Genomic DNA, 24754 nt, shown 5'->3' on the forward strand with positions numbered 1-24754 from the left:
TCCTGGTGTTCAGCTGACAAGAGGCTCTGCAATGTGGCAGAAGCCAGCCAGCAGATGGTGCAAGGGTTGAAAGTGAAACAACTGAAAGAGAAAGGAAAACAGGCTCCTAAAGAGGGGGGAGGGGGGAGCATAAAAAAACTTACTGTTGTGGACAGACGGACAGGGAAATCTTTGTTTGTTTGGGCTGGGTGAGGATTTCACACATGAGTCGCTTGTTCTTCCCATGCTGAAGGAAATTCGAAAGGTAAATTTTCTGTCTGGCTTGTGCAGAAGTGAGATTAGATCCAAGCAAAGCAGGGGGTCTGAGATCTCATCTTTTTCTTAAAATGCTTCTAACAGCCTTAAGATCCTTTACAGAAGCAGAGCTTGATCATTTCCAGTTCTGGTTAGACTCCTCATTCCATTGAGAAGGTAGGGAATGTAGAATCAGAACTATGTTTCTGGCTTTGGTGCATTTCACTGAAGATACGGCTTTCCCAAGATGTAGTGCGTTTGTGCTTTTCAAAATGTGCTGTGCTTTCTGTGTTTAACAGCATCAGTAACTTGCGTAAGAGAAGGTAAAAACTGGAGATGGGTTTGAGCTACAAAGTTCAGCTGCAGATCCAAACCTCGTCAGATTATGGGGGTGTTCAGATCCAGGGTTTTGATTCAGTCCAGGATAGAGACAAGAGGCTTATCATGACATTCAGCTATGGGGGTGTTTGGATCTGGGCTTTTGCTCTGGGACTGTCTCTAGCCTCTGCATTAAATAATGTAAAAGTTTTTAAGTTTCTAAGGCAGTAAGTCTGTTCAGTTTCTCGGCTTTTGCTATACAGATTGGATGTCACAATTCTTCTGATTTCATGACAAGTATTGCAGCAGGCATGTAAAACTGAAGAGGGCTGCTCCTTTCCTATTCAGAGAATATACAGCCCAACAGCAATCACTAATCTATCCTGTAACAATTATGCTGAAATCGGCTTGGGGATGCCCTATTCTAATTCTTTCAAGAGTCTGAAGACTGTATTCCAAGCAGAATCTTAGGGTCACCCCAGACGGAGAGTGCAGAGGGAAGGTGGGGAGGGGGAATATTATGTTTCACAGATATATCTTGGTCCCTGTGCACAGCCCAGACAAATGGGATTGTTCAGAGGAGCTGTGCAGGGTGATGCCCGTATCACCTCCAACCCGTAGGCAGGGCCTTTGGTGTAGTGTCCTTGGTCTGTTAAACTACCCCTAGGTGGGTTTTGGCCAATATATCCTTCTCCACTAGGGTGACCAGATAGCCAGTGTGAAAAATCGGGACTGGGGGGGGGGGAGTATAATAGGAGCCCATATTTAAAAAAGTCCCAAATATCGGGACTATCGCTATAAAATTGGGACATCTGGTCACCCTATTCTCCACCCTCATACCCCCTCTCCCCCCCCCCGGCCTGCTTTGGAGGCCTGTGCCCTAGCTGCTAGGCTTTATAATAGTGCATGCTCTGAATACTTTTCTAGAATACGAGTACAAAGATACAGCTTGGCTGCTGAGGGACTCATCAGAGATGGGGTGGCTGGATGGAAAACAAAGTGATTTATTTAACGTTTTTATTCTTTCATTTACTCTGTATTAAGATCCCTTTTCAGTATAAATGAATATAATTATTCTTATTGCTACTTGCATTAATTCTACTAACCATATGAAATCTAGGAAATGATCATGTTTATCCATCTTTCAACATCTCTGTAGAATTAAGGATTTGTTGTTTTGCCTTCGAAATACGATAAACTGTCTTTTGACCTTTCCCAGCACTGAGCCAGCTGCCTGAAACGCTTTGGGCCTGACTCTTCTCTCGCCCCCACTGGTTTTACACTCACATAACCCATTGACTTCAGTGGAATTATTCCTGATTGCCAGCAGCATGAGAGGAGAATGCATCTTCAGCTTTGTTATTCTGAGGAAATAAAACTCAGTGGTTGCTGAGCTGGCAAATTTCATTTTCATTTGGAGTTCTTTCCGGTGGTGAAAACACGCATCTCGTGACCTGTACAGTAAGTGGCTGTTTCTTGGATGCATCCCCTGGTTCTCTCCAGTGAGTTGTGTGTGAATCTTGCTGTATTATCTCAGCTGTAATTTCCCCCTCCAGCCCCAATCAGATTTTTAAAGGAGCGACTGAGGTTCCCCATGGATTATAAGAATTCAGCACAGCCTCTTTTCTTTCTTATAGAAACAGGACAAAATCAGAATCTGATCTGAGGCTGTAGGACTGGTGATTCAGATAAAATAAACCCTGAACCCAAAGCACTCATGATTTATTTTTTGGGCATACAACCTAAAGTAAAACCAGGTTTCTCTGTTCACTCTGACCATAGAGTCATACAAATAAAGGGTTGGAAGGGACCTCAAGAGGCCCTCAAGTCCAGCCCCCCTGTGCTGAGGCAGGACCAAGTAAACCTTAGACTATCTCTCACGGGTGTTTGAACAACCTGTTCTTAAAAATCTCCAGGGAAGGCGATTCCACAGCTTCCCTTGGAAGCGTATTCCAGAACTTACTATCCTTATTGTTAGAAAGTTCTTCCTAGCAGCTAACCTAAATCTCCCTTGCCCCACTACTACTCCAGCCCAAAGGAGGCTGACCCAACCCCAGCCACTGCTTCATCCCTGGGGCCACTGCTCCAGGAGTCTGGGGCCAACCAGCTGCTCTGGTGGTCCAAGGGTCGCTGCTCTGCTGGCCCTGGGGCTGACCACTGGCCATCTGCTCCAGCCTTGCCACTGCTTTGTGGCAGGGGCTGACAGCCGCTGCTCCAGCGCTATGGGGGCTGACCCAATCCTGGTTGCTGCTTCAGCCCTGGGGCCACTCCTCCGGCAGCCCTGAGGCTGACAGTTGCTCTGGCCCTGCCCCGGAAGAAGTCCCAGAGGTCCCAGAAAGTCACGGAATCCGTGACTTTCATGACAGAATCGTATCCTTAGTAATCATACTTAGCACTTATACACAGAGCTTCTCAACCAAAGATCTCACAGCACTTTACAAAGGTAGGTAAGGATTATTATCCCCATTTTACACACAGAGGTACAGCGTTTAGCTGACTGGCCCAGACTCCCATGTTAAACCAGTAGCAGAATCTCAACTAAAAGTCAGGTCTCCTGACTCCCAGACCCATCCTCTAACCTTTAGATCACACTGCCATCCCCAAAAGGAGGTATAAGCCAATTGATTTGGATAGTATGAGAACCAGCTGAACATGGTGCAGTAAATCAGTTCTCTCTTTGAAACAGTCCCCTACAGGCTTGACTCTCTTTGCAGGCTGGGGCCTAGCAGGTATCGTTGGATCATAGAATCATAGATGATTAGGGTTGGAAGAGACCTCAGGAGGTCATCTAGTCCAACTCCCTGCTCAACGCAGGACCTAATCCCCAACTAAATCATCCCAGCCAGGGCTTTGTCAAGCCAGGCCTTAAAAATCTCTAAGGATGGAGATTCCACATCATGCTTTTGCTCCCTTTCTAATGTTCCTGGGATTCTGCATTTTGTTGTGCCCCAGGGTATGTGACAAACCACTGAGCCTCCAGAACCATTCAGATCTCCCATGTGTTATGGCACCATTTGGATGATTGTGTATACTGCACTTTGTGGTGCATTCCGTGCATTCAGGGACAGTCCCTGACTGGTGTAAATGGGCATAGCTACACTAAAGTCCACAGAGATTTAGGCCAGCTGAGGATCTGTTTATTTCTAGTGTGACTCATCAGGATGACTGTAGCCTTCATCAGCTTGCTAGGTCCACACTGTTATGTGGGTTTTTTTTTTTTCAATTACCTTATTTTCTTTAAGGCAACTGACCTTCATTGGGTGCAATGACGGAAACGTACCAAGACATTCTGCTGATGATCTTGGAGGAGCTGGCAGAGGAACAGAGAAAGAAGTTTAAATTGAAACTCGGTGACACTGAACTGAGGAAGGGCTATGCAAACATTCCCAAGGGACGTCTGGAGAAAGCTGATGTAACAGACATGGTTGATCTGCTGATTAGATACTACCAAGAGGAGTATGCTGTGGAGGTGGTGATAAACGTGCTGGATCACATCAATGATAAGGATCTGGCTGAAAGGTTGAGAAGAAAGTCAGCTGAAGGTGGGTGGTGATTAGGATGATATCTAGCCCCTGTCTGTAAGTATAGATAGAGATGAAAGGTAGGAGCTGGATTCTGTGGCAGCCCTGTGGCATTGCAGTCTTGGTGCAAGGTGGCCCTAAAGCCACAGGAGATTGTCCTGGTGTAGGGTGATCCTTCAGGGGCACAGACCTTGCCTTCTCCAATATAAACACATAGCAATGTCTATGTTTAAAAAACAAATCCCCCAAAACAAAACACTCCACTGCACATCCAGCTTCCCCCTGGAGAGAAGATGAGAGAGAGAACGAACCACACATGGGAGATGTTAGCCATCTCAATGCACTGCTGGAAGATGCTCTGATGCTGTGATGATGAGGGAGGTATTAGAACCTAGACAGAATGCAATAGTGGCTCCTAGGCTACATCTGCTCCTGGCTGCTAATGAACATTTTGGCTGGGGCTTCCTTGAACCCTAACAATCCCTAATTGAAGATGGCCTTAAGGGCCAGCATGACAAACTCCTTGCTGGATTGCACCGTGTATTTTTTAGACACAGCTGCGGCTCTGGGCCCATATGTCTGTATCATTATAGAGTTATCATAGATATGACATATATACTCTGTTGAGAGCATGTCCAGGAATCAAGACATGATAAAGTGTGTCTTTTCTTTCAGTATGGAAAACCAGACCTGTTTCTGTAAAGCCCCCTGACATCGGTAAGTCACTGCCCCAGCAGTTTGTGCACTAGCCTATTTTTGTTTTAACACCAAGAACCAACAAAGTGATATGAAATACAGTGGCACTTGCGTGAATGTGCTTGAATTCAGTGCAACTCCATTTACAGTAAAGTAAAATGGAAGGTCAGAATACATCAAAATGTGCAGCTCCCAAGTCTGCTTAAACTGAAACTTCCTCTTAGACTGAAGTGGTTCAGTGGAAACAAAATGGCTTTTCTCTAAGAGAGTTCCACTGGACCCAGACGTGCCAGGTATTTGCACAGTACAGTTTGTCTAGATGTAAATCTGAAATGGATTTTGGGAAGATCTCTGAACTGTAAGGAAATTGGATCCACGTCTGAGCTTTGCAGATTAAGCCATCTTTACTGTAAAATGTCCTCTAAAAATGACTGTTTCTGTCATATTGATATATTTAAGGATATGTTCTTAAATAGACCAAAATACTGATAAACTGTTCTCTTCTCTTTTCCAGACCACAGAGCGAACTATGTGGCCTCCGTGAAGGAAAAATTTAGAAGAGTGAAGGATTATAATTCCAGGCCAGGAGAATGGGTGTCTTTGGAAGACCACTACACAAAGCTCTTTATAGTAAAAAAACACCATCAAGCAGAAGATAAAGAACATGAGCTACTGTCTAGAGGAAAAAGACACATGGATATCATGAGGAAGCCGAGCAGCTTTGCGAACTCCCATGTTAATGTGGAAGATCTTTTTGACACATTATCAGATGGCACAATAACCAGAAAAGTGATCTTACAAGGAATAGCAGGGATTGGAAAGACTGCTACAGTTAGCAAAATTATGTACGATTGGTCATCTGGCAGGCTTTACCAGGGCAGATTTGATTATATTTTTCATTGGAGCTGCAGGGAGCTGAATCAAAGAACAGAAAAACTGAGCCTAGCTCAATTAATTTTACAAAACTGGGGACATCCAAAGCCAGAGATAGGGGAAATTTTGTCTTGCCCAGATAAAGTCTTGTTTGTCATCGATGGCTTTGATGAACTCAAGTTTCCTGAGGATTATGATAAAAGTAAAAGCTTATCCTGTGATTTGAACACACCTCACTCAACAGCAGCAGCTGTGGTAGAAAGTCTCCTCAGCAGCAAGAGCCTTTCAGAAGCATGCCTTCTTGTCACAACAAGACCCTTAGCCGTAGGAATGCTGGAGACCCATATGCAAGGTGACCTCTGGGCAGAGATAGTGGGCTTCTTGGAGGAAGACAGAAAGGAGTTTTTCAAGAAGTTTTTCAAAGATGAAGAGAAAGCAGCCTTTGCCTACAGTTATATCCAAGAAAATGATGTAGTGTTCACCATGTGTTTCATCCCCCTCATCTGCTGGATTGTCTGTACAACCCTGAGCCTTCGATTGAGGCATAGCGAAGCGCTCGATCAGAAGGTGAGCACAACCACGGAAATATTTACCTATTTTGTGGCTACTTTATTGCAGTCCCATGGTTGTGCACAGACATCCACACAAGACCTTTTTCACAACCTTGGATCATTGGCCTATGCCGGTGTGAGGGACCAGAAAGTGCTGTTTGATGAGAGCACACTGAGAAAGTGTAACTTGGAGGTGTCAAAAGGTCCATCAACTTTCCTCACGGAATTGCTGCAGGCAGACATTTTTGTGGAAACTATCTATAGCTTTGTCCATTTGACAGTTCAGGAGCTGTTTGCCGCCTTGTTCACCTTCTGGAACAAGGAGAAAGCTTCTGAGCTCCTGAAAGAAGCCTTTGTGGAGAATAAAAGCCATTTGATCTTAACTGTTCGCTTTCTGTTTGGATTGAACAACGACAAGTCACTAAAGCCTTTGAAAAGGTACTATGAAACCTGCATGGGCATTTCAAAGAATGAGCTTCTGAAATGGACTAAGAAGGCGCTTCTTATTTGCCAGGAACAGGGCGAGCAGAACCATCTCCTCCTGGAGCTGTTGCATTGTTTGTTTGAGATTCAGGATGAGGAGTTTGTCATAAGTGCTTTAGAGGAGATCAAGGAAGTGGTCTTCCTGGAGAACAATCTAGGGCAGGATGACCAACAGGTGATACTGTACACTCTGCAGCATGCCAAGGAATTCAATCAGCTGAAATTGGGCAGTCTGAAAGAGAGAGACATGATGAAACTGGTTCCGTTGCTAGGGAAATGCAAACAGATCCAGTAAGTACCATCAATGTGACCAAACTTTAGCGGAGTTCACAATATTCTGATCTCACTTGTCTCAGTATGAACAAGGAGTAACTTCACAGAAGCCAGTGGAGTTACACTGCTATAAGTGAGGTCAGAATCGGGCCCAATAACGTTGTGAAGGTGAAACACACGGCAAAATTTGGCCTGAAAAATCCTTGTTACTTGCCGTTATATATGAGCCAGCAAGGAACCTCACAGCATAAGCTGAGTTTTCAGGGTTTGCAGTTAAACAGCGCCTCCCCGCATCTGGACTCCTTGGGTATGTCCACTTTGGAGTTGGAAACATCCAGACAATAGACCAGCTCTGCTCGTGCTCCTGCGCTAATATTAGCAAAGTATCCAAGCCCGCTGCCTCTCTGGGCCCATTCTTGGGGGACTAGCTCATGCCGCTACCTATGTCCCAATGTCAACATTGCTATTTTTGGCATGCTAGCTTGAGAAAAGCTAGCATGTGTCTGTCTACTGGGCTGAGGGACACACTCCCAGCTGCAGTGTAGACATATTCATTGAGAGACAGTAAGCATGGAAAGCCTCAGTGTCATTTTTAGTCTCTCTTCAGAGAGCTTCATATTAAGACCCTTATCCAAACATATTCAAATATCTGCCGTCTTCTTCCCTTCACTTGTCTGCACTGCTCGTCCTTCATCCCAGCCCAACTAAATCCTCCTCCTTTCCTTCCCAGCCTTACCCTTCTCTCTTCCCAAATAGCACTGCAGCTCCAATGCCTAGCCTCCTGCTCCTTTTCTGTAACCCCCAAGTTCCATGTCCTCCTCCTCCTAATCCCTTACCCCGACCAGGACTCCTGCCTCTTCTGGTCCCATCATGGGGTATCATCAGCTCCTCAGTCTCTCTACTCAGCCCAGATCCAATTGTTAATTAATAAACTAAATACTGTGCAGTGCTCCTTCACTCTGATATTTTCTGTATCTAATATAAGACTACTACATATTGTACTCTAGACCAAAACTCCATGGGAGTCTATTGCAATCATTCCTGTGATAACATCCGTCTCCATGCTGAATGGTCTTCCTGATTAGCAGAGCATCTACTCCTGTAGCCTCCGGTATAGATACTAACACTGCTAAATCTGTTTTTCTCCCTATAGTTTGAATGCCTCTGGAATCTCATTGTCTACGGTACACAAAGTGTGTGCTTACCTTTCACAAAAGCTTAGAATGACCAGATTGCACGTGGCGTATGAAGAAGAAGATGAAATGTATTTTACAGTGGAAGCAAGCTGTGAAAGGGACCCTTGCACGTAAATACAACTATTTGTCTTGCTCACTCCAAGAGACAATCTAGAGAGAGAAATCATTAGCGGCAAACACTGCAGTATGGCTTTGGACAGTGAATGTAGAATCATATGCTATTTCTATAAAAGGCAGCCAGAGCAGGATAGTTGTGCTCCTTTGATATCTGATGGCAAGAGAGTTGAAAGAGAGGCCAGCAATAGTGTACTTTCCAGTTCAGCAGTGGATAGTAGGACTTAGCCTTTCCCTTTCACACTCATGTGGGATAAAAGTGATCGTGAAATTAAATTCATGATTCTAAGAATGGTAGGAGGGCAAACAGCAGAATAAAGACAATGGACCATAAGAAGGCAGACATTAGAAAACTCAGAGAATTGGTAGGTGAGATCCCATGGGAAGAAGTCTAAAGGGAAAAAAGTACAGGAGAGTTAGCAGCTTTTTGAAGAGACATTATTAAGGACACAAGAGCAAACTATCCAGTGCATAGAAGAGATAGGAAGTAAGATAAGAGGCTGCTCTGACTTAACCAGATCTTCAACAATCTGAAACTCAAAAGAGTTATACAAAAAGTGGGAACTTGGTCAATTATGAAAGATGAATATAAAATTAAAACTCAAGGATGTAAGGGACAAAATTAGAAAGGCCAAGGCAAAAAACGAGATTAAACTGGGGTAACTACTTGAGAAGCCAGAAGAAGACCAAGGACAGGGTAGCTTCATTACTCAATGAGGAAGGAAAGATAATAACAGAAAATACAGCAATGGCTGAAGTGTTAAATGCCTTTTTTGTTTTGTTTTGTTTCAGTTTTCAACAAAAAGGTTAGCAGTGATTGGATGATTAACCTAAGGAACTTCAGTGTAAATGGTGTAGAATCTGAGGCTAAAATAGGAACGAGCAAGTTAAGAATTACTTAGATAATTTAGGCCAGGTCTACACTACAGACCTATATCAGTATAATTACATTGCTCAGAGTGTGAAAAATCTACACTCCTGAGCAACACAGTTATATGAACCTAACCCCTGTGTTGACAGCATTATGTCAACGGGATAGCTTCTCCTGTTGACATAGCTACCGCCTCTCGGGCGGGTGGGTTAACGACACCAACGGGAGAAGCTCTCCTGTTGGCATAGTAGCATCTTCACTAAAATGCTACATCAGTGCAGCTGCGCCGCTGTAGCACTGTATGTGAAGACAAGCCCTTAAATGGCTTCAAGTTGAAAGGGCCTGATGAAATACGTCCTACAGCACTAAAGAGATCTCTGAGCCATTAGCGATTATCTTTGAGAATTTGTTGAAGACAGGATAGATCCCAGAGGACTGGAAAAGGGCAAATATAGTGCTAATCCACAAAAAGGGGAATAAGGACAACCCAGGGAATTATAGACCAGTCATCTTAACTTCAGTACCCAGAAAGATGAGCAAATAATCAGTTTGCAAACACCTAGAAAATAATGTGATAAGTAACAGTCAACATGGATTTGTCAAGAGCAAATCATGTCAAACTAACCTAATATCCTTCTTTGACAGTAACAAGCCTTGTGGATGGGGGAAGAGCCGTAGATGTGGTATATCTTGACTTTAATAAGTCTTTTGATGCTGTCTCACATGACTTTCTCATAAACAAACTAGGGAAATACAGCCTAGATGGAGCTATAAGGTGGGCGCTCAACTCGTTAGAAAAGCGTACTCATTCGTCAGTGGTTCACAATCAAGCTGGAAGGGCGTATCAAGTGGGGTCCTGCAGGGATTTGTCCTAGGTCTGGTCTATTCAATATCTTCATAACTGATTTGGATAATGGAGTACACTTATAAAGTTTATGGACAATTCCAAGCTGGGAGGGGTTGCAAGTGCTTTGGAGGACAGGTTTAGAATTCAAATTGATCTTGACAAACTGAAGTAATGGTCTGAAATAAATAGGATGAAATTCAATAAGGACAAATGCAAAGTACTGCACTTAGGCAGGAATAATCAGTTGCATAAATATAGGGGAAATGATTGCCTAGGAAGGAAGACTGCAAAAAAGGATCTGGGGATTATAGTGGATCACAAACTAAATATGAGTCAACAATGTAATACTGCTGCAAAAAAAGTGAACATAATTCTGGGATGTATTTGCAGGACTGTTGTAAGCAAGACACAAAAAATCATTCTTCCACTCTACTCAGCACTGATAAGGACTCAGTTGTAGTATTGTGTCCAGTTCTGGTCACCATACTTTGGGAAAGATGTGGACAAATTGGAGAAAGTCCAGAGGAGAGCAACAAAAACGATTCAGGGTCTAGAAAACATGGCCTATGAGGAAAGATTGAAAAAGAAATGGGCTTGTTTAGTCTCAAGAAGAGAAGGCTGAGGGGGGACATCACACCCTTCAAGTATGTAAAGGTGTTATAAAGAGGAGGGTGATAAATTGTTCTCCTTTACCACTAAGGACAGGACAGAAGTAATGGGCTTAAATTGCAGCAGGGGAGATTTAGGTTAAACATTAAGAGAAACTTGCCAACTGTACGGGTAGTTGAGCTCTGGAATAAATTGCCTAGGGAGGATGTGGAATTTCCATCATTGGAGATTTTTAAGAACAGGTTGCACAAACACTTGTCATGGATGGTCTAGATAAGACTTAGTCCTACCTCAGTGCAGGGGACTGGACTAGGTGACCTATTGAGGTCCCTTCCAGTCCTCCATTTCTATGATAAACTCCCCTCTGTATGCAAAGGGACAGCCCTAGATTAGTGCACCATGTAATTCCACTGAAGCCTTATTTTGGTGGGTTTAGAAAGGATTTACTTGAGGTGTAGACCTTATGCTGGCCCTCTGCACAGGGGAGAATTTCACGCAGTGAACTCCTGAGTTCTGATCCCAGCGCTGCTGCTGAATCACTGTAAGGGGCCCTGGGCAAGTTGCTTAACCTCACTGTCGCCATTTTGATTTATCCATAACATGAGATGGATCTGTCATGAAGATTAATGCCCGTGAAGTGTGTTCATGATGGAAAGCTCCATATATGTAAGTGCTACATGTTATCATCATCTCTGTATTTTAATGAGATGCCTAGTTCATGACAAAGTTTATCAGGCACTAGTCCCAGTTGACAACCCCATCTTAATTCTGCCAATGCATCACAACTTGATAAGGCTCAGCATTTCTAATGGCCTTCCTCAAATGCAACGTACCCTGGTGGGGTACAGTTGCTGTGTCATAGCTTGCTGCATGTTCACTCAGTCATTGAAATTCCCACCCCATGCAGGGAGCCAGCATGAATCCTGTGCACCTCCTCATTCCTATGCACAGGGGTGAATGTCATGTCTAGCTAGTGTTGGTCTCATCAAGATCACAGAGCTGTTTTGAATAGCAGAGCAACATAAAGAATCATAGAACTGTAGGTTTAGAAGGGACCTCAAGGGTCATCTAGTCTAGCCAGCTGCCAAGATGCAGGATTTGTTGTGTCTAAAAGAAGTGGTATTCCAAGTCATCATTTTGTTTTATTTGTCTTTGTAGTGAGTGCATATGATAGTGTTAGAGGTGACCTTGAAAAGGAAAAGAAAAATTGGACTTGTGCCCTTTTTTGCCCACTATTTTTCCAAAAAAGTGCATTTGGATTTTTTTCCTATGCTTGCATTTATTTTGGAAATATCCAAATATGAAATCTAGTTCTTCTCAGGTTTTGGTGGATGGACCCATTGGAGGTCTCAGAGATATGGATAGTGATTCCTTTCAGCCCTTGCTTGGTGGGACTGGGGTATTAACAAAGAGAAGTTTGCTTGCGCATGTGTCTCTGGGTTTGAGTTAAATAGCTGTTAGTTAAAAGTCTGTACTTTTATTAACCTGAATTTTAAAAAAAGTCACTTCCTCTCTCAATGAGTTTTCACTTGCATGGTGTCTTTAATGGCATAAGGCTAACAGCACTCCAATTGACCATAGAATCTTAGAGGAAGAATTGGGTAGACAAGATCTAAATTTTGATGTCATAACAGAAAAAAACATTTTTCATTTCAAAACATCATATGGGTCTCTTTCATATATAAAAATTTTTTTTGAAGGCCACTAGCCCAATTCTCCTCCACCCCACCCCTTCCTATTCCTTTGCTGGTCACCTCTGAGCAGTAAAACCATTCAGTTTTGTATTAGCCAAGTGGAGATCAGACTGGTTTTGTCCTGACATCTCATTTTATTTTCCTACTCTGTTAAAACCTCTAAGTAAGGTGATCTCATTCTGCTTACAGAATAACTTTAGATAACCTTCCTGAAGACACTGCCATTGCGATTTGTGACCACGTTATTCCAGCTCACCCTGGCATTGTCGCCCTTGATGTGAATAGGATTCAGGGAAGCGAGGAATTTGTAAAAAGCCTGAAGAATAGTCTTCTGGACTCGGACTGCAGACTGGAATCAGTAGGGTAAATGGACATTTGTCATTTCAAGTTATCAGACAGACTCACCATATCCTTCCTCTCATAGAAACTGAGCCAGGTTCTTCCTGATGATAAGCATCCATTTATTTCAATTTCATACTTAAGGACCGAGGCGGGTCATCTTGTGAGGGTCAGGAAGGTGTTTACAGATGGTTTGATTCAATTTTATTTTCTGCCAAGCTTCAACATTGAGAACCCCAGACTCCAGGCTTTCCAGGACATCTGCCAACATCTTGCTACTTACCGTAGCCCGAGAAAATTCCTCTTATTCCGAAGGTATGAGGAGGATGAAATACACTTTGGATACGAGGCAAAGGATGAGGAGAAGAGTGGCAAAAGGTACATTTTAATTGATTCATCTTACTTTGTCTCTTGTTGAAATAATATGTAGCATGGGGGAGTGTCACTGGGACATCAAGAAGTGGATCTAGCTTTAATAAAACAGCGTCACAGGGGCTTTCTTTATAGAGGGTTTACATGTATTTTCATCCTTCCCTGAACTAAGACAGCACATAGCCAAAGCCTAAAAAAAATGGAGAGATTGAAATTTGGATTTCACAGCCAGGCATTTCAGTGTGCAATCATCTCAGATTTGGTCTCAGAACATGAGGGTTAACAGTCGCAGCATCCAGATTCAGAATGCCTGTATCATTCAGCTTGAAAATGGACTGCCTAAAAGTTCCAGTATCCTGCTCTCAACTGCCTGGTCTGATTATCCTGGTTTTAGTTCATAAGGTAGCAGTCCCAGTTCACAGACTTCAGCCTGACCCTCATACATAAGGCACCCCTGTTTCAGACTACAACATACCCCTGCCCTGATTGGCCCAGACGCCACTTTCCTCACCAAGCCTCGTGTATTTTTTTCAGGATCAAATCAGGGCAATTAATTCCTGCTTTTCCTGGCTAATTGTTGTCATGGCAACCCCCCATTTATTTCCAGGTCTCAGCACTCTCAGACTCTGGAACTCATTTAATTCCCAAAGAAAGGGGAAAAGGAACTAGCACAGGAAAATGCTGCAGAATAAATAGATATAAAGAACAGGGGATGAGGGAGGGAGAGATCAGACAGTCTCTCAAACTCCATTTGTATCCATTTACTCAGGCCTTGTCTACATTACACGGTTTTTTCAACACAAGTTATGCCAACATAAAGCCACTGCTTTAATTAAACCGCTGTTGCATGTCCACACTATGCTCCATGTGGAGGCGGAGCGCATCCACACTAGCAGCTCTTGCATCAACACAGAAAGCAGCACACTGTGGGTAGCTATCCCACTGTGTGTCTGGCTGCAGGGTGCTTTGGGAAGGATTTCCGCCCCCCCACCCCCACCCCACAGCAATAGCCTGCCCTGCCTTCCTTGCCACAGCGTTCCTAGTGCTGGGGAGAGCAGGATTCCACATTAATGATTCTGTGATTCCCTCAGAGTTCTCCCACAGCTTCCTCTTCTCACAGACCAAGATGATCTACCCCTGCCCTGTAGTCCAGGCATGAATGCGTTTGCTGCCAGGAGCCAGAATGCCCAGCTGCTGGACAGTAGCTATGTGAGATCCCAACGCTGAGGAATGTCAACACGTCCCAACACTTCCCCAGGGTTTTGAAAGGGGAGGGGCGCATGCCTGTGTAGCTGGATACAGGGCAGCGGCATTCAAAACAGTGAGCAGAGTGGTCACGGCGGGTATTGTGGGATACTTCCTGGAGGTCAGTTACAGTGACTTAACAAATGCAGAGTCTACGCTGTTGCTTTGTCGCCCTAACTTTTCCGCCAAAAGCTCTATGCCAACAAGAACAAATGGATATAAACTGGTCATTGGGAAGTTTAGACTTGAAATTAGACGAAGGTTTCTAACCATAAGAGGAGTGAAGTTTTGGAATAGCCTTCCAAGGGAAGCAGTGGGGGCAAAAGACCTATCTGGCTTTAAGATTAAACTCGATAAGTTTATGGAGGAGATGGTATGATGGGATAATATGATTTTGTCAATTAATTGATCTTTAATTATTCATGGTAAATAGGCCCAATGTCCTGTGATGGGATGTTAGATGGGGTGGGATCTGAGTTCCTACAGAGAATTCTTTCCTGGGTATCTGGCTGGTGAATCTTGCCCATATGCTCAGGGCTCAGCTGATCGCCATATTTGGGGTCGGGAAGGAATTTTCCTCCAGGGCAGATTGGAAGAGGCCCTGGAGTTTTTTCGCCTTCCTCTGTAGCATGGGGCATGGGTCACTTGCTGGAGCATTCTCTGCCCCTTGAAATCTTTAAACCATGATTTGAGGACTTCAATAGCTCAGACATAGGTGAGAGGTTTATCACAGGAATTGGTTGGGTGAGATCTGTGGCCTGCATTGTGCAGGAGGTCAGACTAGATGATCATAGTGGTCCCTTCTGACCTTGACATCTATGAATAAGGTGGTTTTATTTTGTTGCCAAATTGGAGTTTTGCTGCCAAAAGTAGCATTGAAGTATGTCCACCTCTAGCTTGAGAACATCAAGTGGGGGGCAGTTATGTTTTTTGGAGTCATCTAGTTGAGATGTGGTGCATAGAACCAGATTTCTGAACTTACAGTCACGTCTGAAAGGTTGTTTAACATTAAAGTAAAAATACCTGACCAGGACGATTGGTCTGCAATGATCTTTGTTAGGATCTTCAGAAGCTCTAAATAGTGACCTTTAGTTCAACACAGTGCTGATGAACTTTGCCAGACAGTACCCCAATACAACCACTAAACAGTGCAAAGTAAATTCTTCATGAACTGACTCCTTTCCCGTTGACCTTCTGTAGCATTAGCATGTCTCCTAAGGCAGTATATAACCCATGCCCATTCAGTGTGGTGCTTTGTCCCCTTTTAGTGGTGACTGACCCACATAGCCAGGTTGATAAGCCTGCTTCCTCTTGGGCTAACGGAGCGAGATCTTTTAGCTCAGGCGCCAGAGCTTATATTTGTAAGATCCAGAGGTTGTTGATTTGATCCTTGCTTATGATGACCCACCCAGGGGCACAGCCTTACCACTGGTGTGTCTTCCCAGACACCAGAGGTGCAGATTAGGCCCCTAAAGCACTTGAGGCATTGACACATTTAATGAGGATCTTATATGTACTTCCAGCTTTAACTTCATCTGAGCAATACGGGGTTGGTTGGTTGGCATTTGGTCTAGGGATACATAAATGTAGATCTAGAGAGATTAGAAACATGGACAAAACATAACCAAGTGAGATTCTATTTGAAAACATGCAAATGAATACATCTGGGGGAAATAATCTGAAACAGAGATATTCAGTGGGTGGGAAATGGTAATGCTAAAAGAGACTTGAGAGGGAAAGGAGAGCAATTTAGACATGAGTTTGCAATGCGATGTGATAGAAAAGGGCAGTGTGATTTTGGGGCTGCGTACGCAGAAGCATCATACCCTAGGATTTGCAGACGCTGCGCTTGTTTAGATTTGTAACTTGAGTCAAAGTAAGGTTATTGTTATGAATAATAGTTGATAAAATAATGTCATTTCTACTGCCTCTTTCACCAGATTATCTCAGAGCGGTTAATTGATATGGAAACTGCTGTGGAAGAAGAAATGGAAAAGCCATGCAGTAATTCTTTTAGCACCTCTTTTCTATAGTTATAATGTAATCTTGTTCACTTTCTTTTATCCAGACTCCAAAAGAAAAAGAAGAATGAAAAGAGAAAGGGAAAGAATGAGGCACAGAAAAAGTGTTGTCCCTGGCCATGTTTAATAAGGAAAACGGGAGAGAAAAAGCAAAAGAAAAAGGACTGCAGGTAAATATTCCCTTCCCCTTTTTCATGGCTCTTTCTTGAAATATTTTCAGTAGTTCACTGTAATAAGATAGAAGCCCCTGAATATATTTACCCACAAAGGGACAGATACCAGATCCAAATGAGAATAAACGATATACTGTTGTAAGGAAAAAATAAACTGTAGAAGGACTCGAATCAAACCCATGCATGAACTTCAGGGAATTTCAAACCTGGTTCCAAACTTCATGATTTGTGCCCATCACCATATTAAGTAAACCTGAATCCAGGATCAGGAATGCCACAAACTTTGGCAACATCTAGATCCAAATTTTGCAGTTCAGTCCCATCTCTGAAATAATGGCAGAGAAGAAAGGAAAAATGTTTGTTTAGTTATTTTCCTTGGTCAGATTATTATTATTATTATTATTTGTTTAGAAAAGTGCCCATGATGTGCTAGGTAGAGCTGGGAGAAATTGTTTGAACAAAACTTTTTTTTGGCAGAAAACACAGATTTGGAGAGACAGAAACATTTCATCAATTCATTTTGACATATTTTGTTTCAACATTTTCTAAACAAAATGTTTAATTTTTTTCGTTTAAAACAGCTTTTCAATTCAAATTTCCTTTTAATATTATTTTTTAAAATATGTTAAATGCTCAAAAACGAAACAAAATGTTTCATTTTGGGTTGAATGAAACCTGAAATAATTGTTCAACCTGAAATAATTTTTTCCAGCTTTTCAGTTTGCTAAAAATTTTATTTTTGGCTCTATCTGAAACTATTTTTTCCCCAGTTCTTTGGAAATGCCAGTGAACCAGAAAATCCATTATTCTCTCACCTCTTGTGCTAGGTGCTTTCTAGACATACAAGAGGAGCTCACAGTCTAAGGGCAGACAAACAAATAGACAGAGGTCAGGGACTGGGGACAACAAAATGGATTTTCTGTACAAATCAATAAGATTTGCTAAAAGCAGTGTGGCTGGTGTGTTGTAAGAGGGACTTGAAAATGGAGACGGTAAGGGCCTAGCATGAGTTCAAGGGAACTGAATGGCATGGAGGTGATTGTTTGAGGTGGATGGACAAAGGCAGTTTAACTGGTGAAGTGGAGGGAAAGGAGATGATGCATATCTTGACAAGGGAGAGCCGCTCTATACAGATCCTTGAAGGAGGATCATGCATCATGTTGGCTCTTCCTCTATGGGTTCTCTTCCTGACTCTGCTATACTATCTGTGTGACTATGGGTTTTCACTTATGACAAGATTTTCAGAAGTGTGCTATAATTTTTGGATGTTCAATTTTTGGGTGCTCAGATTGAGACCCCCGAAGGGCCTGATTTTCAGAGGAGCCAAGTGCCTATAACTCCAGTTGACGTGAATAAGAGGCTGCGGGTGCTTGGCTGCTCTGAAAATCCGGGCCCCAAGTGTTCCAAGTTGGGCATCCAAAATAAGTGGCCAATTTTGAATATTTTGGCCTTAACTGCTTTGTGCCTCTGTTTCCCCAGCTAGTATGCACTTTGGCAGAGTGTTTAGAAATCCTCAGATGGGAAGTGCTACTGGTGGGAAAAGAGTTGTTGTTTCTATTTATTGTTATAACTTTTATTGTTAAAATCTGCTTTTTCCACTAGTGCTGTCCTCGCCTGTCTCCCTGAAGAGTGTTTTCTTGAGCTCACCATGTGGGTCACCTCCACGTTCACTCCACTAGCCCTGTGCCTGGATGAAAATTCCATCAATGATGAGCTGATGAAAACAATATGTGAAAATCTGAACAGTACTAATTATCAGCTTCAGTCACTGAGGTGATCAGAATCTTCTAAGGTATCTTCCTGTTATCCAGGATAGGAACACAGGAATCTGCCAGAATTGCCAGGACCAGACCAGTTCTCCATTTGGTTCAGTAGCCTATCTCTGGCAGTGACCCGTACTAGATGTTTCTGAGGGCTGAAGTTTACACCAGCTAAGGATCTAGCCCCCAGTTTGACTTTCATGAAGGTCTTACACAGTAAATACTCACCAGTGGGAATTACTCTTGAGTTGTTCATAGTGGGAAATCCAGGGGTTGGTAGGGGGTCTAAAAAATAGGTGTCCATGTAAGTTCAAAATATCTGCTACAGCAGTCATCCCTCTCCAGTTTGAAGTCTGGACTATCTCTGTCTATAGCTGTCTTTCAGTCCAGGGCTTGTTTAATCTTTTCTCTTTGTATGTTTCTTTTTAAAGCCTTCGCTCTTGCAGCATAACTCAGGAGAGCATGGCTAATATCTGCTCGCTATTCCTCTGCAACACGGCAGTCTCCTTGGACCTGCAGAGCAACCCCGTGGGCGATGAAGGAGTTAAACTACTTGCAACGTGCCTGAAGAGTAAAGGTTGCTGCCTAGAAAAACTGAGGTACAGTTGGAGAGAGATGCTCTGGTGTAACTGTTGATATGGAAAATGAGGCACTGTAACTAGCGCGTAGGGTGGTATCCATTGGCTTCAAAGCATAGTTACTAACATAGGCCCTGGTCCTGCAAATATTTATTCATGTGCTTAACTTTACCATCCATTTAAATGGGACTGCTCTTGGTAGGCAAGGTAAAAGCATGCGCCTGTGGCCTGGTCTACGCTAGAAAATTGTTGGCTTAACTATGTCTTTCAGGGGTGTGAAAAATCCCCCCACCCTCACCCCTGAGCAATATAGTTAAGCTGACCTAACCCCCAGTGCTGACAGCGCTAGGTCGATGGAAGAATTTTTCCATCAACCTCGCTACTGCCTATCAGGGAGGTGGATTAACTACAGCGACAGGAGAATCCCTTAGTGGCTACCCTGAGTGTTTGCAGGATTGGTGCCATAGTTTAAGAAATGAAGAGCCAGACGATGGCCGGCAGAGAATTTGCTGTGTGCATAGGAGATCTTTTGCTGGCCAAGGCTGCCTCCCTCCTGGCAGAAGGATTCTGGGGATAGTGCATGGGCGGGATAGGGTGGGGGAGGCAGGGCGGAGTGAAGGCCTTCTGCACCCAGTCCTCTGAGAGCTGAGTAGAAGACACACATCAGTCCAACTTTTCTTTCCTGGTTATTTCAGCTTATCAAGTGCTGCCCTCACAGAAGACTGTGTTCCTGCCATCACCTCTCTGTTTTCCCGGAAGAACACCCTGATTTGGCTTGACCTGAGCTTTAATCACCTCGGAGATGGTGGAGTGAAAGCCTTGTGCTCTGCCCTGAAAGATAAGGAGAGCCATCTTGAGAAGCTAATGTATGTCCAGGCTCCATTCTTTTTCCTTTTCATTTTGTTGATGCCACAAAGAGTCCAGGGTGGGTTGTTTACAAAACCGTAATGCACTCCGTAATTCTTCATTTTCATGATGGTTTCAGTGATTTCAGGCAGCAATTATGTTTTCAAGCTCTCTGATTCCGAGTCTTTCCTCTTTCTTCCTATTGCGTAGCCTTAAACACAATGGCATCACTAACAACTGTGAGCAGGAGCTCATCCAACTCATTGAAAACACCCTGTCTCTGAAATATCTGTGCTTGGATGATAATGAGTTTACATCCACCTCCAAAGCCCACATCTATGGCATGTGGAACAAGTATCATGATGATGAGGAGGAGGAGGTGGAGGAAGACTGACTGTGAGTCGCAGGTGCTGCACTCAATTCTCCCTTCTTGGCTGTGAAGGTAGGTGCTGATCTCAGGAACTTCAGTATGTTACACAAACATGGTGCTAAGGAAAGGTACCAAAATGAAAACACTGGGATGTTTACAGTATATTCTTTACACACTGAACAAAGTACAATACAGGATGCAGCAGTGCAACCATTTCCTATACAGCTCTGCCCATGAGCCTCAACCCTGGCATGGATGGAGCACCTCTAAGGATGAGATGGTTACAGTGTCCATGCTCACCCAGCCCTTGGCTTTTCTGATGTGACTGGCATAAACGGTGCCAAGCGGAGGTGATGGCAGAGAGAACAAAGGGGGCAAGAGGAAACCCACCTATACAAACCCAGAAATTGAAATCTGAATTTCAGAAATGACCTTATCAAGTGTTCTGACATTTATAGAAGGCAACTTTGAAAACTACAGTCTCCTCAGAGCTGCAACCTGGTGGTTGTTCACTACACTAAAAGAAACTAGGGCAAATAACTCTTGCCTGTGAGTAAATGTTTACTGGTTCTTGTGTAATACTGAGCAGTACAGTGTAGTACAAATATTTCCAAAATTAAAGGATAATGCAAGACATCACCTGTTTCATGTCCAATTTCCAGATTGTGAGCTGGCTGGGGCAGGGACTGTCTTTATGTCATTTGTTTATACTGTGCCTATTACAAAGGGGCCTGATTCCTCACATGGGAGTTTAGGAGCTACTGCACTAGAAATAATAGAATAGCCATGCAATAATCAGTTATTCAGTGTTTTAATGCAAGGATCAGGCCTGGATTAGGTCTCTCTTGTATATTCCATGCATGATCCTAGCACTCCGCTATTTCCCACAGAGGGGACCAAAGGAGTGGAAAATCTGGTCCTTTGGGACTGAGATAATGAGGCCTCATCTCCCCCTCCCTCTGACCTCACAAAATCCTGTGAACAAATCTTGTGGGGCATATGACATCCATGGGTTTTAGGTGGATGTTGCTGGGGCGTGAGTTGTGGGCTCTTTGCAGCTTTGTTCCTTAGAAGCCCACGGAGATTTCCCACAGTAAATTAATTCTGCCACTCTCAGGGTTAGTTCATACAAACACCTGGTCTGTACTTTTGGCCATTCCCCCATGTCTCCATGAGGGCACTGAGCCAGGAATGAGCAGTAGGGCCCTTTAGAGATCCATGCTGCCACAGGGATCAGGGTCTCACTTTCCAAGGCTGCCCAGAAACCAATGGGATTATCATACATCCATGTGGTAAGAAGGCCACTCTGAAGGTGCCTCACCTTGAACTCATGTTGCAGAATAAACTCTGTGACCAGCATGGTTGCGGATCTTTCTCACTATGTGTTTTCTCAGTACGGCCTGATCTAGACCTGGATTTTTTTTGTCAGTTATGCACATTAGAAAAAAATGCCTTGAAAATTGGTATATCTTAGGTCATTTTTAGATTCCCTGGGATTCTATACTGTGTGAGCATTTCATGTACCGTGTGCTGAATAATAACATGAGGATTCTGTTCTTATTAAACTAACCTGGCTCTTCATTAAAGCAACTGTTTATAGAATTACTCCAGCCACACCTTAACATTCCTAGCCATGTGCACACAGACTGACTTCCCAGTTTCTCCTCCAAACTCTTCTCTCCTGCAACCTATTCTCCTCTCTCCATGGTCCATGTACATTGCTACAATGAGAATCATAGATTCCAACTCCAGAAGAGACCATTGTGATCATCTAGTCTGACCTTCCATATAACATAGGCCATAGAACTTCACCCAGTGGTTCCTGCAGCGAAGACAATCCTACAAAGAATCAAACCCAAGAATATTTACAATAAAAATAAATTCCTTAATGTTTTGCTTTTGACTGTAACTCACAGCTCATAAAACAGCATAGTCTATAACCTCTGCAGATCAATACAGTCTGAGACCTCTAATGCCTTGTAAACTGGAACATTTAATGGGATTAGGACTAAAATGTACCAAGGCAGCTAATTTTTCATTAACTATTAATATTAATAGGCTCTTCTAAATGTATTTCACGAGTTTCAATAACAACCTAGTAACCTGGTGTGGCATTTTAGCAATTTATAATCCCCTCCTGTAACAGGGATCTGAATTAATCTTTATACATCTCATTAGTTTAGCCATCACAGATCTTTTACAAGGCAATTGGCTTTCAGCAGCCTTCATTTAATTTAATTTATTAATATCTCATTTATATTTCATATATGCTGTTTTAATTATTAAATCGCTTCATCTCAGAAACATAATTCTGTTATACAGCACCTACCCTATGCTTTTAGAGCCTGAAAAAATTTTAAAGGCATTTTTGAAACAAGAGAAGGTTTTTGTTTGTTTGTAAAATCAGATCTTAATTTTGAGCCAGAGGTTCATGAAGTTTTTCTTAGCAAATGAAATTGATTGATTTTTGTTCTTTTTTAAAAAAATTTTCTCTATTCTATCCTGATATAAAATTTTATAATAGAATTACAGAAGTGCAATCTATACAGGGCAGAATTATTGTTAGTAGAAGTACCATTAAACAGCAAATACGGATATTTGGGTGTTTGGGGTGTGGGGGTGGGGGAGGGGAGTGACCAGTAAATAATCTTCTCCGATAGCACTATAGCAATATTCATATCTGCTATCCAGTGTAATAATTATTATTATTCATTTCAGTGAATAATCTGAAGTACATGCCATTAAGAAGAATAATTCATGTTCATAGAGCAGCCTTCATCCCAAGAATGCCAAAGCAATTACAAACAATGCACCGTGAGTCCTGCTCATCCTCTTCTTCCCATTAGTTCCACTAACCTCAATGGAACTAATCACGTGAATAGAGGCTGTGGAACTGGACAGGATGCTGGGACAGGCATATAGGGTTCAGCTGCCTTACTCTGATGTCCTGTTGTAGAACCCCACTGAAAGATGCAGAGCTGTGGGGTCCCATCAGCTCTGATTATGGAGCATAAGTACTGTAAGTCCAGAGTATCTCTGAGGCAGAAGAGAATTAAGGATAGGAACAAAGTGGTCCTGCAGAGACAGGAACAGCCAAGCTCATCTTGAGATTATATTGTCAGTTAAATGAACAATAAAGACAAAGCCAAGGAAAGGGGTATGTTTGGACAATACCCAGGGCGATTGCTGTGTTAGGAGCAGGATGGGAATGCCGTCCACTTAAACAGATGCTACACACAGTACCACTGAAATGAGTCCATCTCGGGGTCGGGGGGGATGCAAGACAGGGTATCAAACAGCACACACAACATTGCACAACAGGGCAGAGAGGGAAAGTTGTGACCATAGAGAACCAGGGAAGCTCCATTCCAAAAAATGTCATGAGATCTTGAGGGTCTGTTTTTTGGCACGGAGAGTGGCAAGCAAAGACCTAATCTGTGTGTAACCACTGTGACTGCCTGCGTGTATTTGGGGATTTGAAGGTGCAATAGCAGGCCGTCACAGTGCCTCCAGTTGCACATATTCCAAGCCACCTAAGCATTGAAAATCAGGCCTTTGGTGTCCATGTAGAGGAGAAAAGACTGGATATTTTTAAATATCCCATCTGAAAAATCCACAGGGCATGCACTCAATTTACTGTATCTACTTCAGGCCAAGAACGGGCTGAGTCCCCCTGCTGTGATTGGCGCCTGAGGTTTCATGGAGTCTACAGATTCCAGCTCTGATGCTGAGACCACCAAGCTCCATCCTGGAGAAAGATCTTCCTCCTCTCTCAGGAGTGATGTTCAGGCAAGAAGCCCAATCCTGCATCCATTGAGGTCAATGGGTATTTTGCCATTGACTTTTAATGAGAGCAGTATGGGACCTGCCGTACTGCGTGAGAGACAACAGCAAATGAATACATCTCTGTAACAATGATAGGGTCAGCTCCTCCTCTCCTGCAGGAAAACCAGGTGGGAGGAATTCTCAGTAAGGATCCCCTTACAGTGTTTCCTGTCAAATTGCTCCATTGTGGGTTTCTGTCCTCCCTCCTCCTACAGAATAGGCAGGTGGTTCCACCCTTGGGACCAGCAAGTCCCTTGACAGTCACCAGACGTAAAGAGCGACTGCTGCAGTCTCTGTTCCTCTACACTGCCTCCTGGCCCCCGGCTGCTCTTCCCTGACTCCCTGTCAGCAGCTTCCTCTAGCACCCTGATCAGAAGGCGTCCCATTCAGAAAGGAATGTTGTCCTAGCTGTGTCATGTTCTGAGCAGAGTTCCCATGAGGTTGGGGGGCGGGTGTGTGTGTGTGTTTCTCCCCACCCTACCTCCCCTCCCACTGTGTACAGATCCTCAGACCTAAGACGGGTTCTCTGCAGGGCCCGGGGCAGTGTGGGGACAGGTGTGGTGATCCATGCACAGAGATTCCCTCTGTATGGAGAGCTGGGGTGCCTAATTGTCTTAACCCCTGCTAACAGGCTGTACTTGCTAATCATGCGCGTGTCACTGTGCATTAAATCAGCTAGGGATGTGAGTCTCCCTTGGGAGCTATTTGCCATGATGTGAGTAACCTCTGTCAGCTAAAGCCCTCCTGGAGTGAAAGTTTTTAAACAATGCTGTGTGTTCTATCCTCCCAGTAGCAAGCAGGGCAATGAGCATGTTCTTCCCACGGTCACTTGCTGCGCTAGACCAGCAGTTCTCAAACTTCATTGCACCGTGACCCGCTTCTGACAACAAAAATTACTACAGGACCCCAGGAGGGTCATGGGGGGCCAAAGCCCGAGCCCCACTG

General features: G+C 43.5%; 1 protein-coding gene across 5 annotated transcripts; it reads left to right on the top strand.

Moving 5' to 3' along the window:
• Nucleotides 1-24754, top strand: LOC102930750 (NACHT, LRR and PYD domains-containing protein 3). Of its 5 annotated transcripts, XM_037895582.2 has the most exons (14): nt 19-244; nt 1772-2013; nt 3795-4094; nt 4749-4790; nt 5284-6967; nt 8103-8255; nt 12470-12643; nt 12839-12997; nt 16305-16427; nt 18033-18203; nt 18622-18789; nt 19464-19634; nt 19825-20056; nt 23636-24754. In XM_037895582.2, exons 3-13 carry the CDS (start codon nt 3818-3820, stop codon nt 20006-20008), a joined length of 3306 nt encoding a protein of 1101 aa, XP_037751510.1. In that variant the 5' UTR covers nt 19-244; nt 1772-2013; nt 3795-3817; the 3' UTR covers nt 20009-20056; nt 23636-24754. The 5 variants fall into 5 exon arrangements, with proteins under 5 accessions (XP_043399473.1, XP_037751510.1, XP_037751509.1 ...); XM_037895581.2 differs by lacking the exon at nt 23636-24754 and having other exon boundaries at nt 1772-2054; nt 19825-20620; XM_037895579.2 differs by lacking the exon at nt 23636-24754 and having other exon boundaries at nt 20-244; nt 19825-20620.

The sequence above is a fragment of the Chelonia mydas genome, chromosome 3, assembly GCF_015237465.2.
Source record: "Chelonia mydas isolate rCheMyd1 chromosome 3, rCheMyd1.pri.v2, whole genome shotgun sequence".
Taxonomy (NCBI): domain Eukaryota; kingdom Metazoa; phylum Chordata; order Testudines; family Cheloniidae; genus Chelonia; species Chelonia mydas.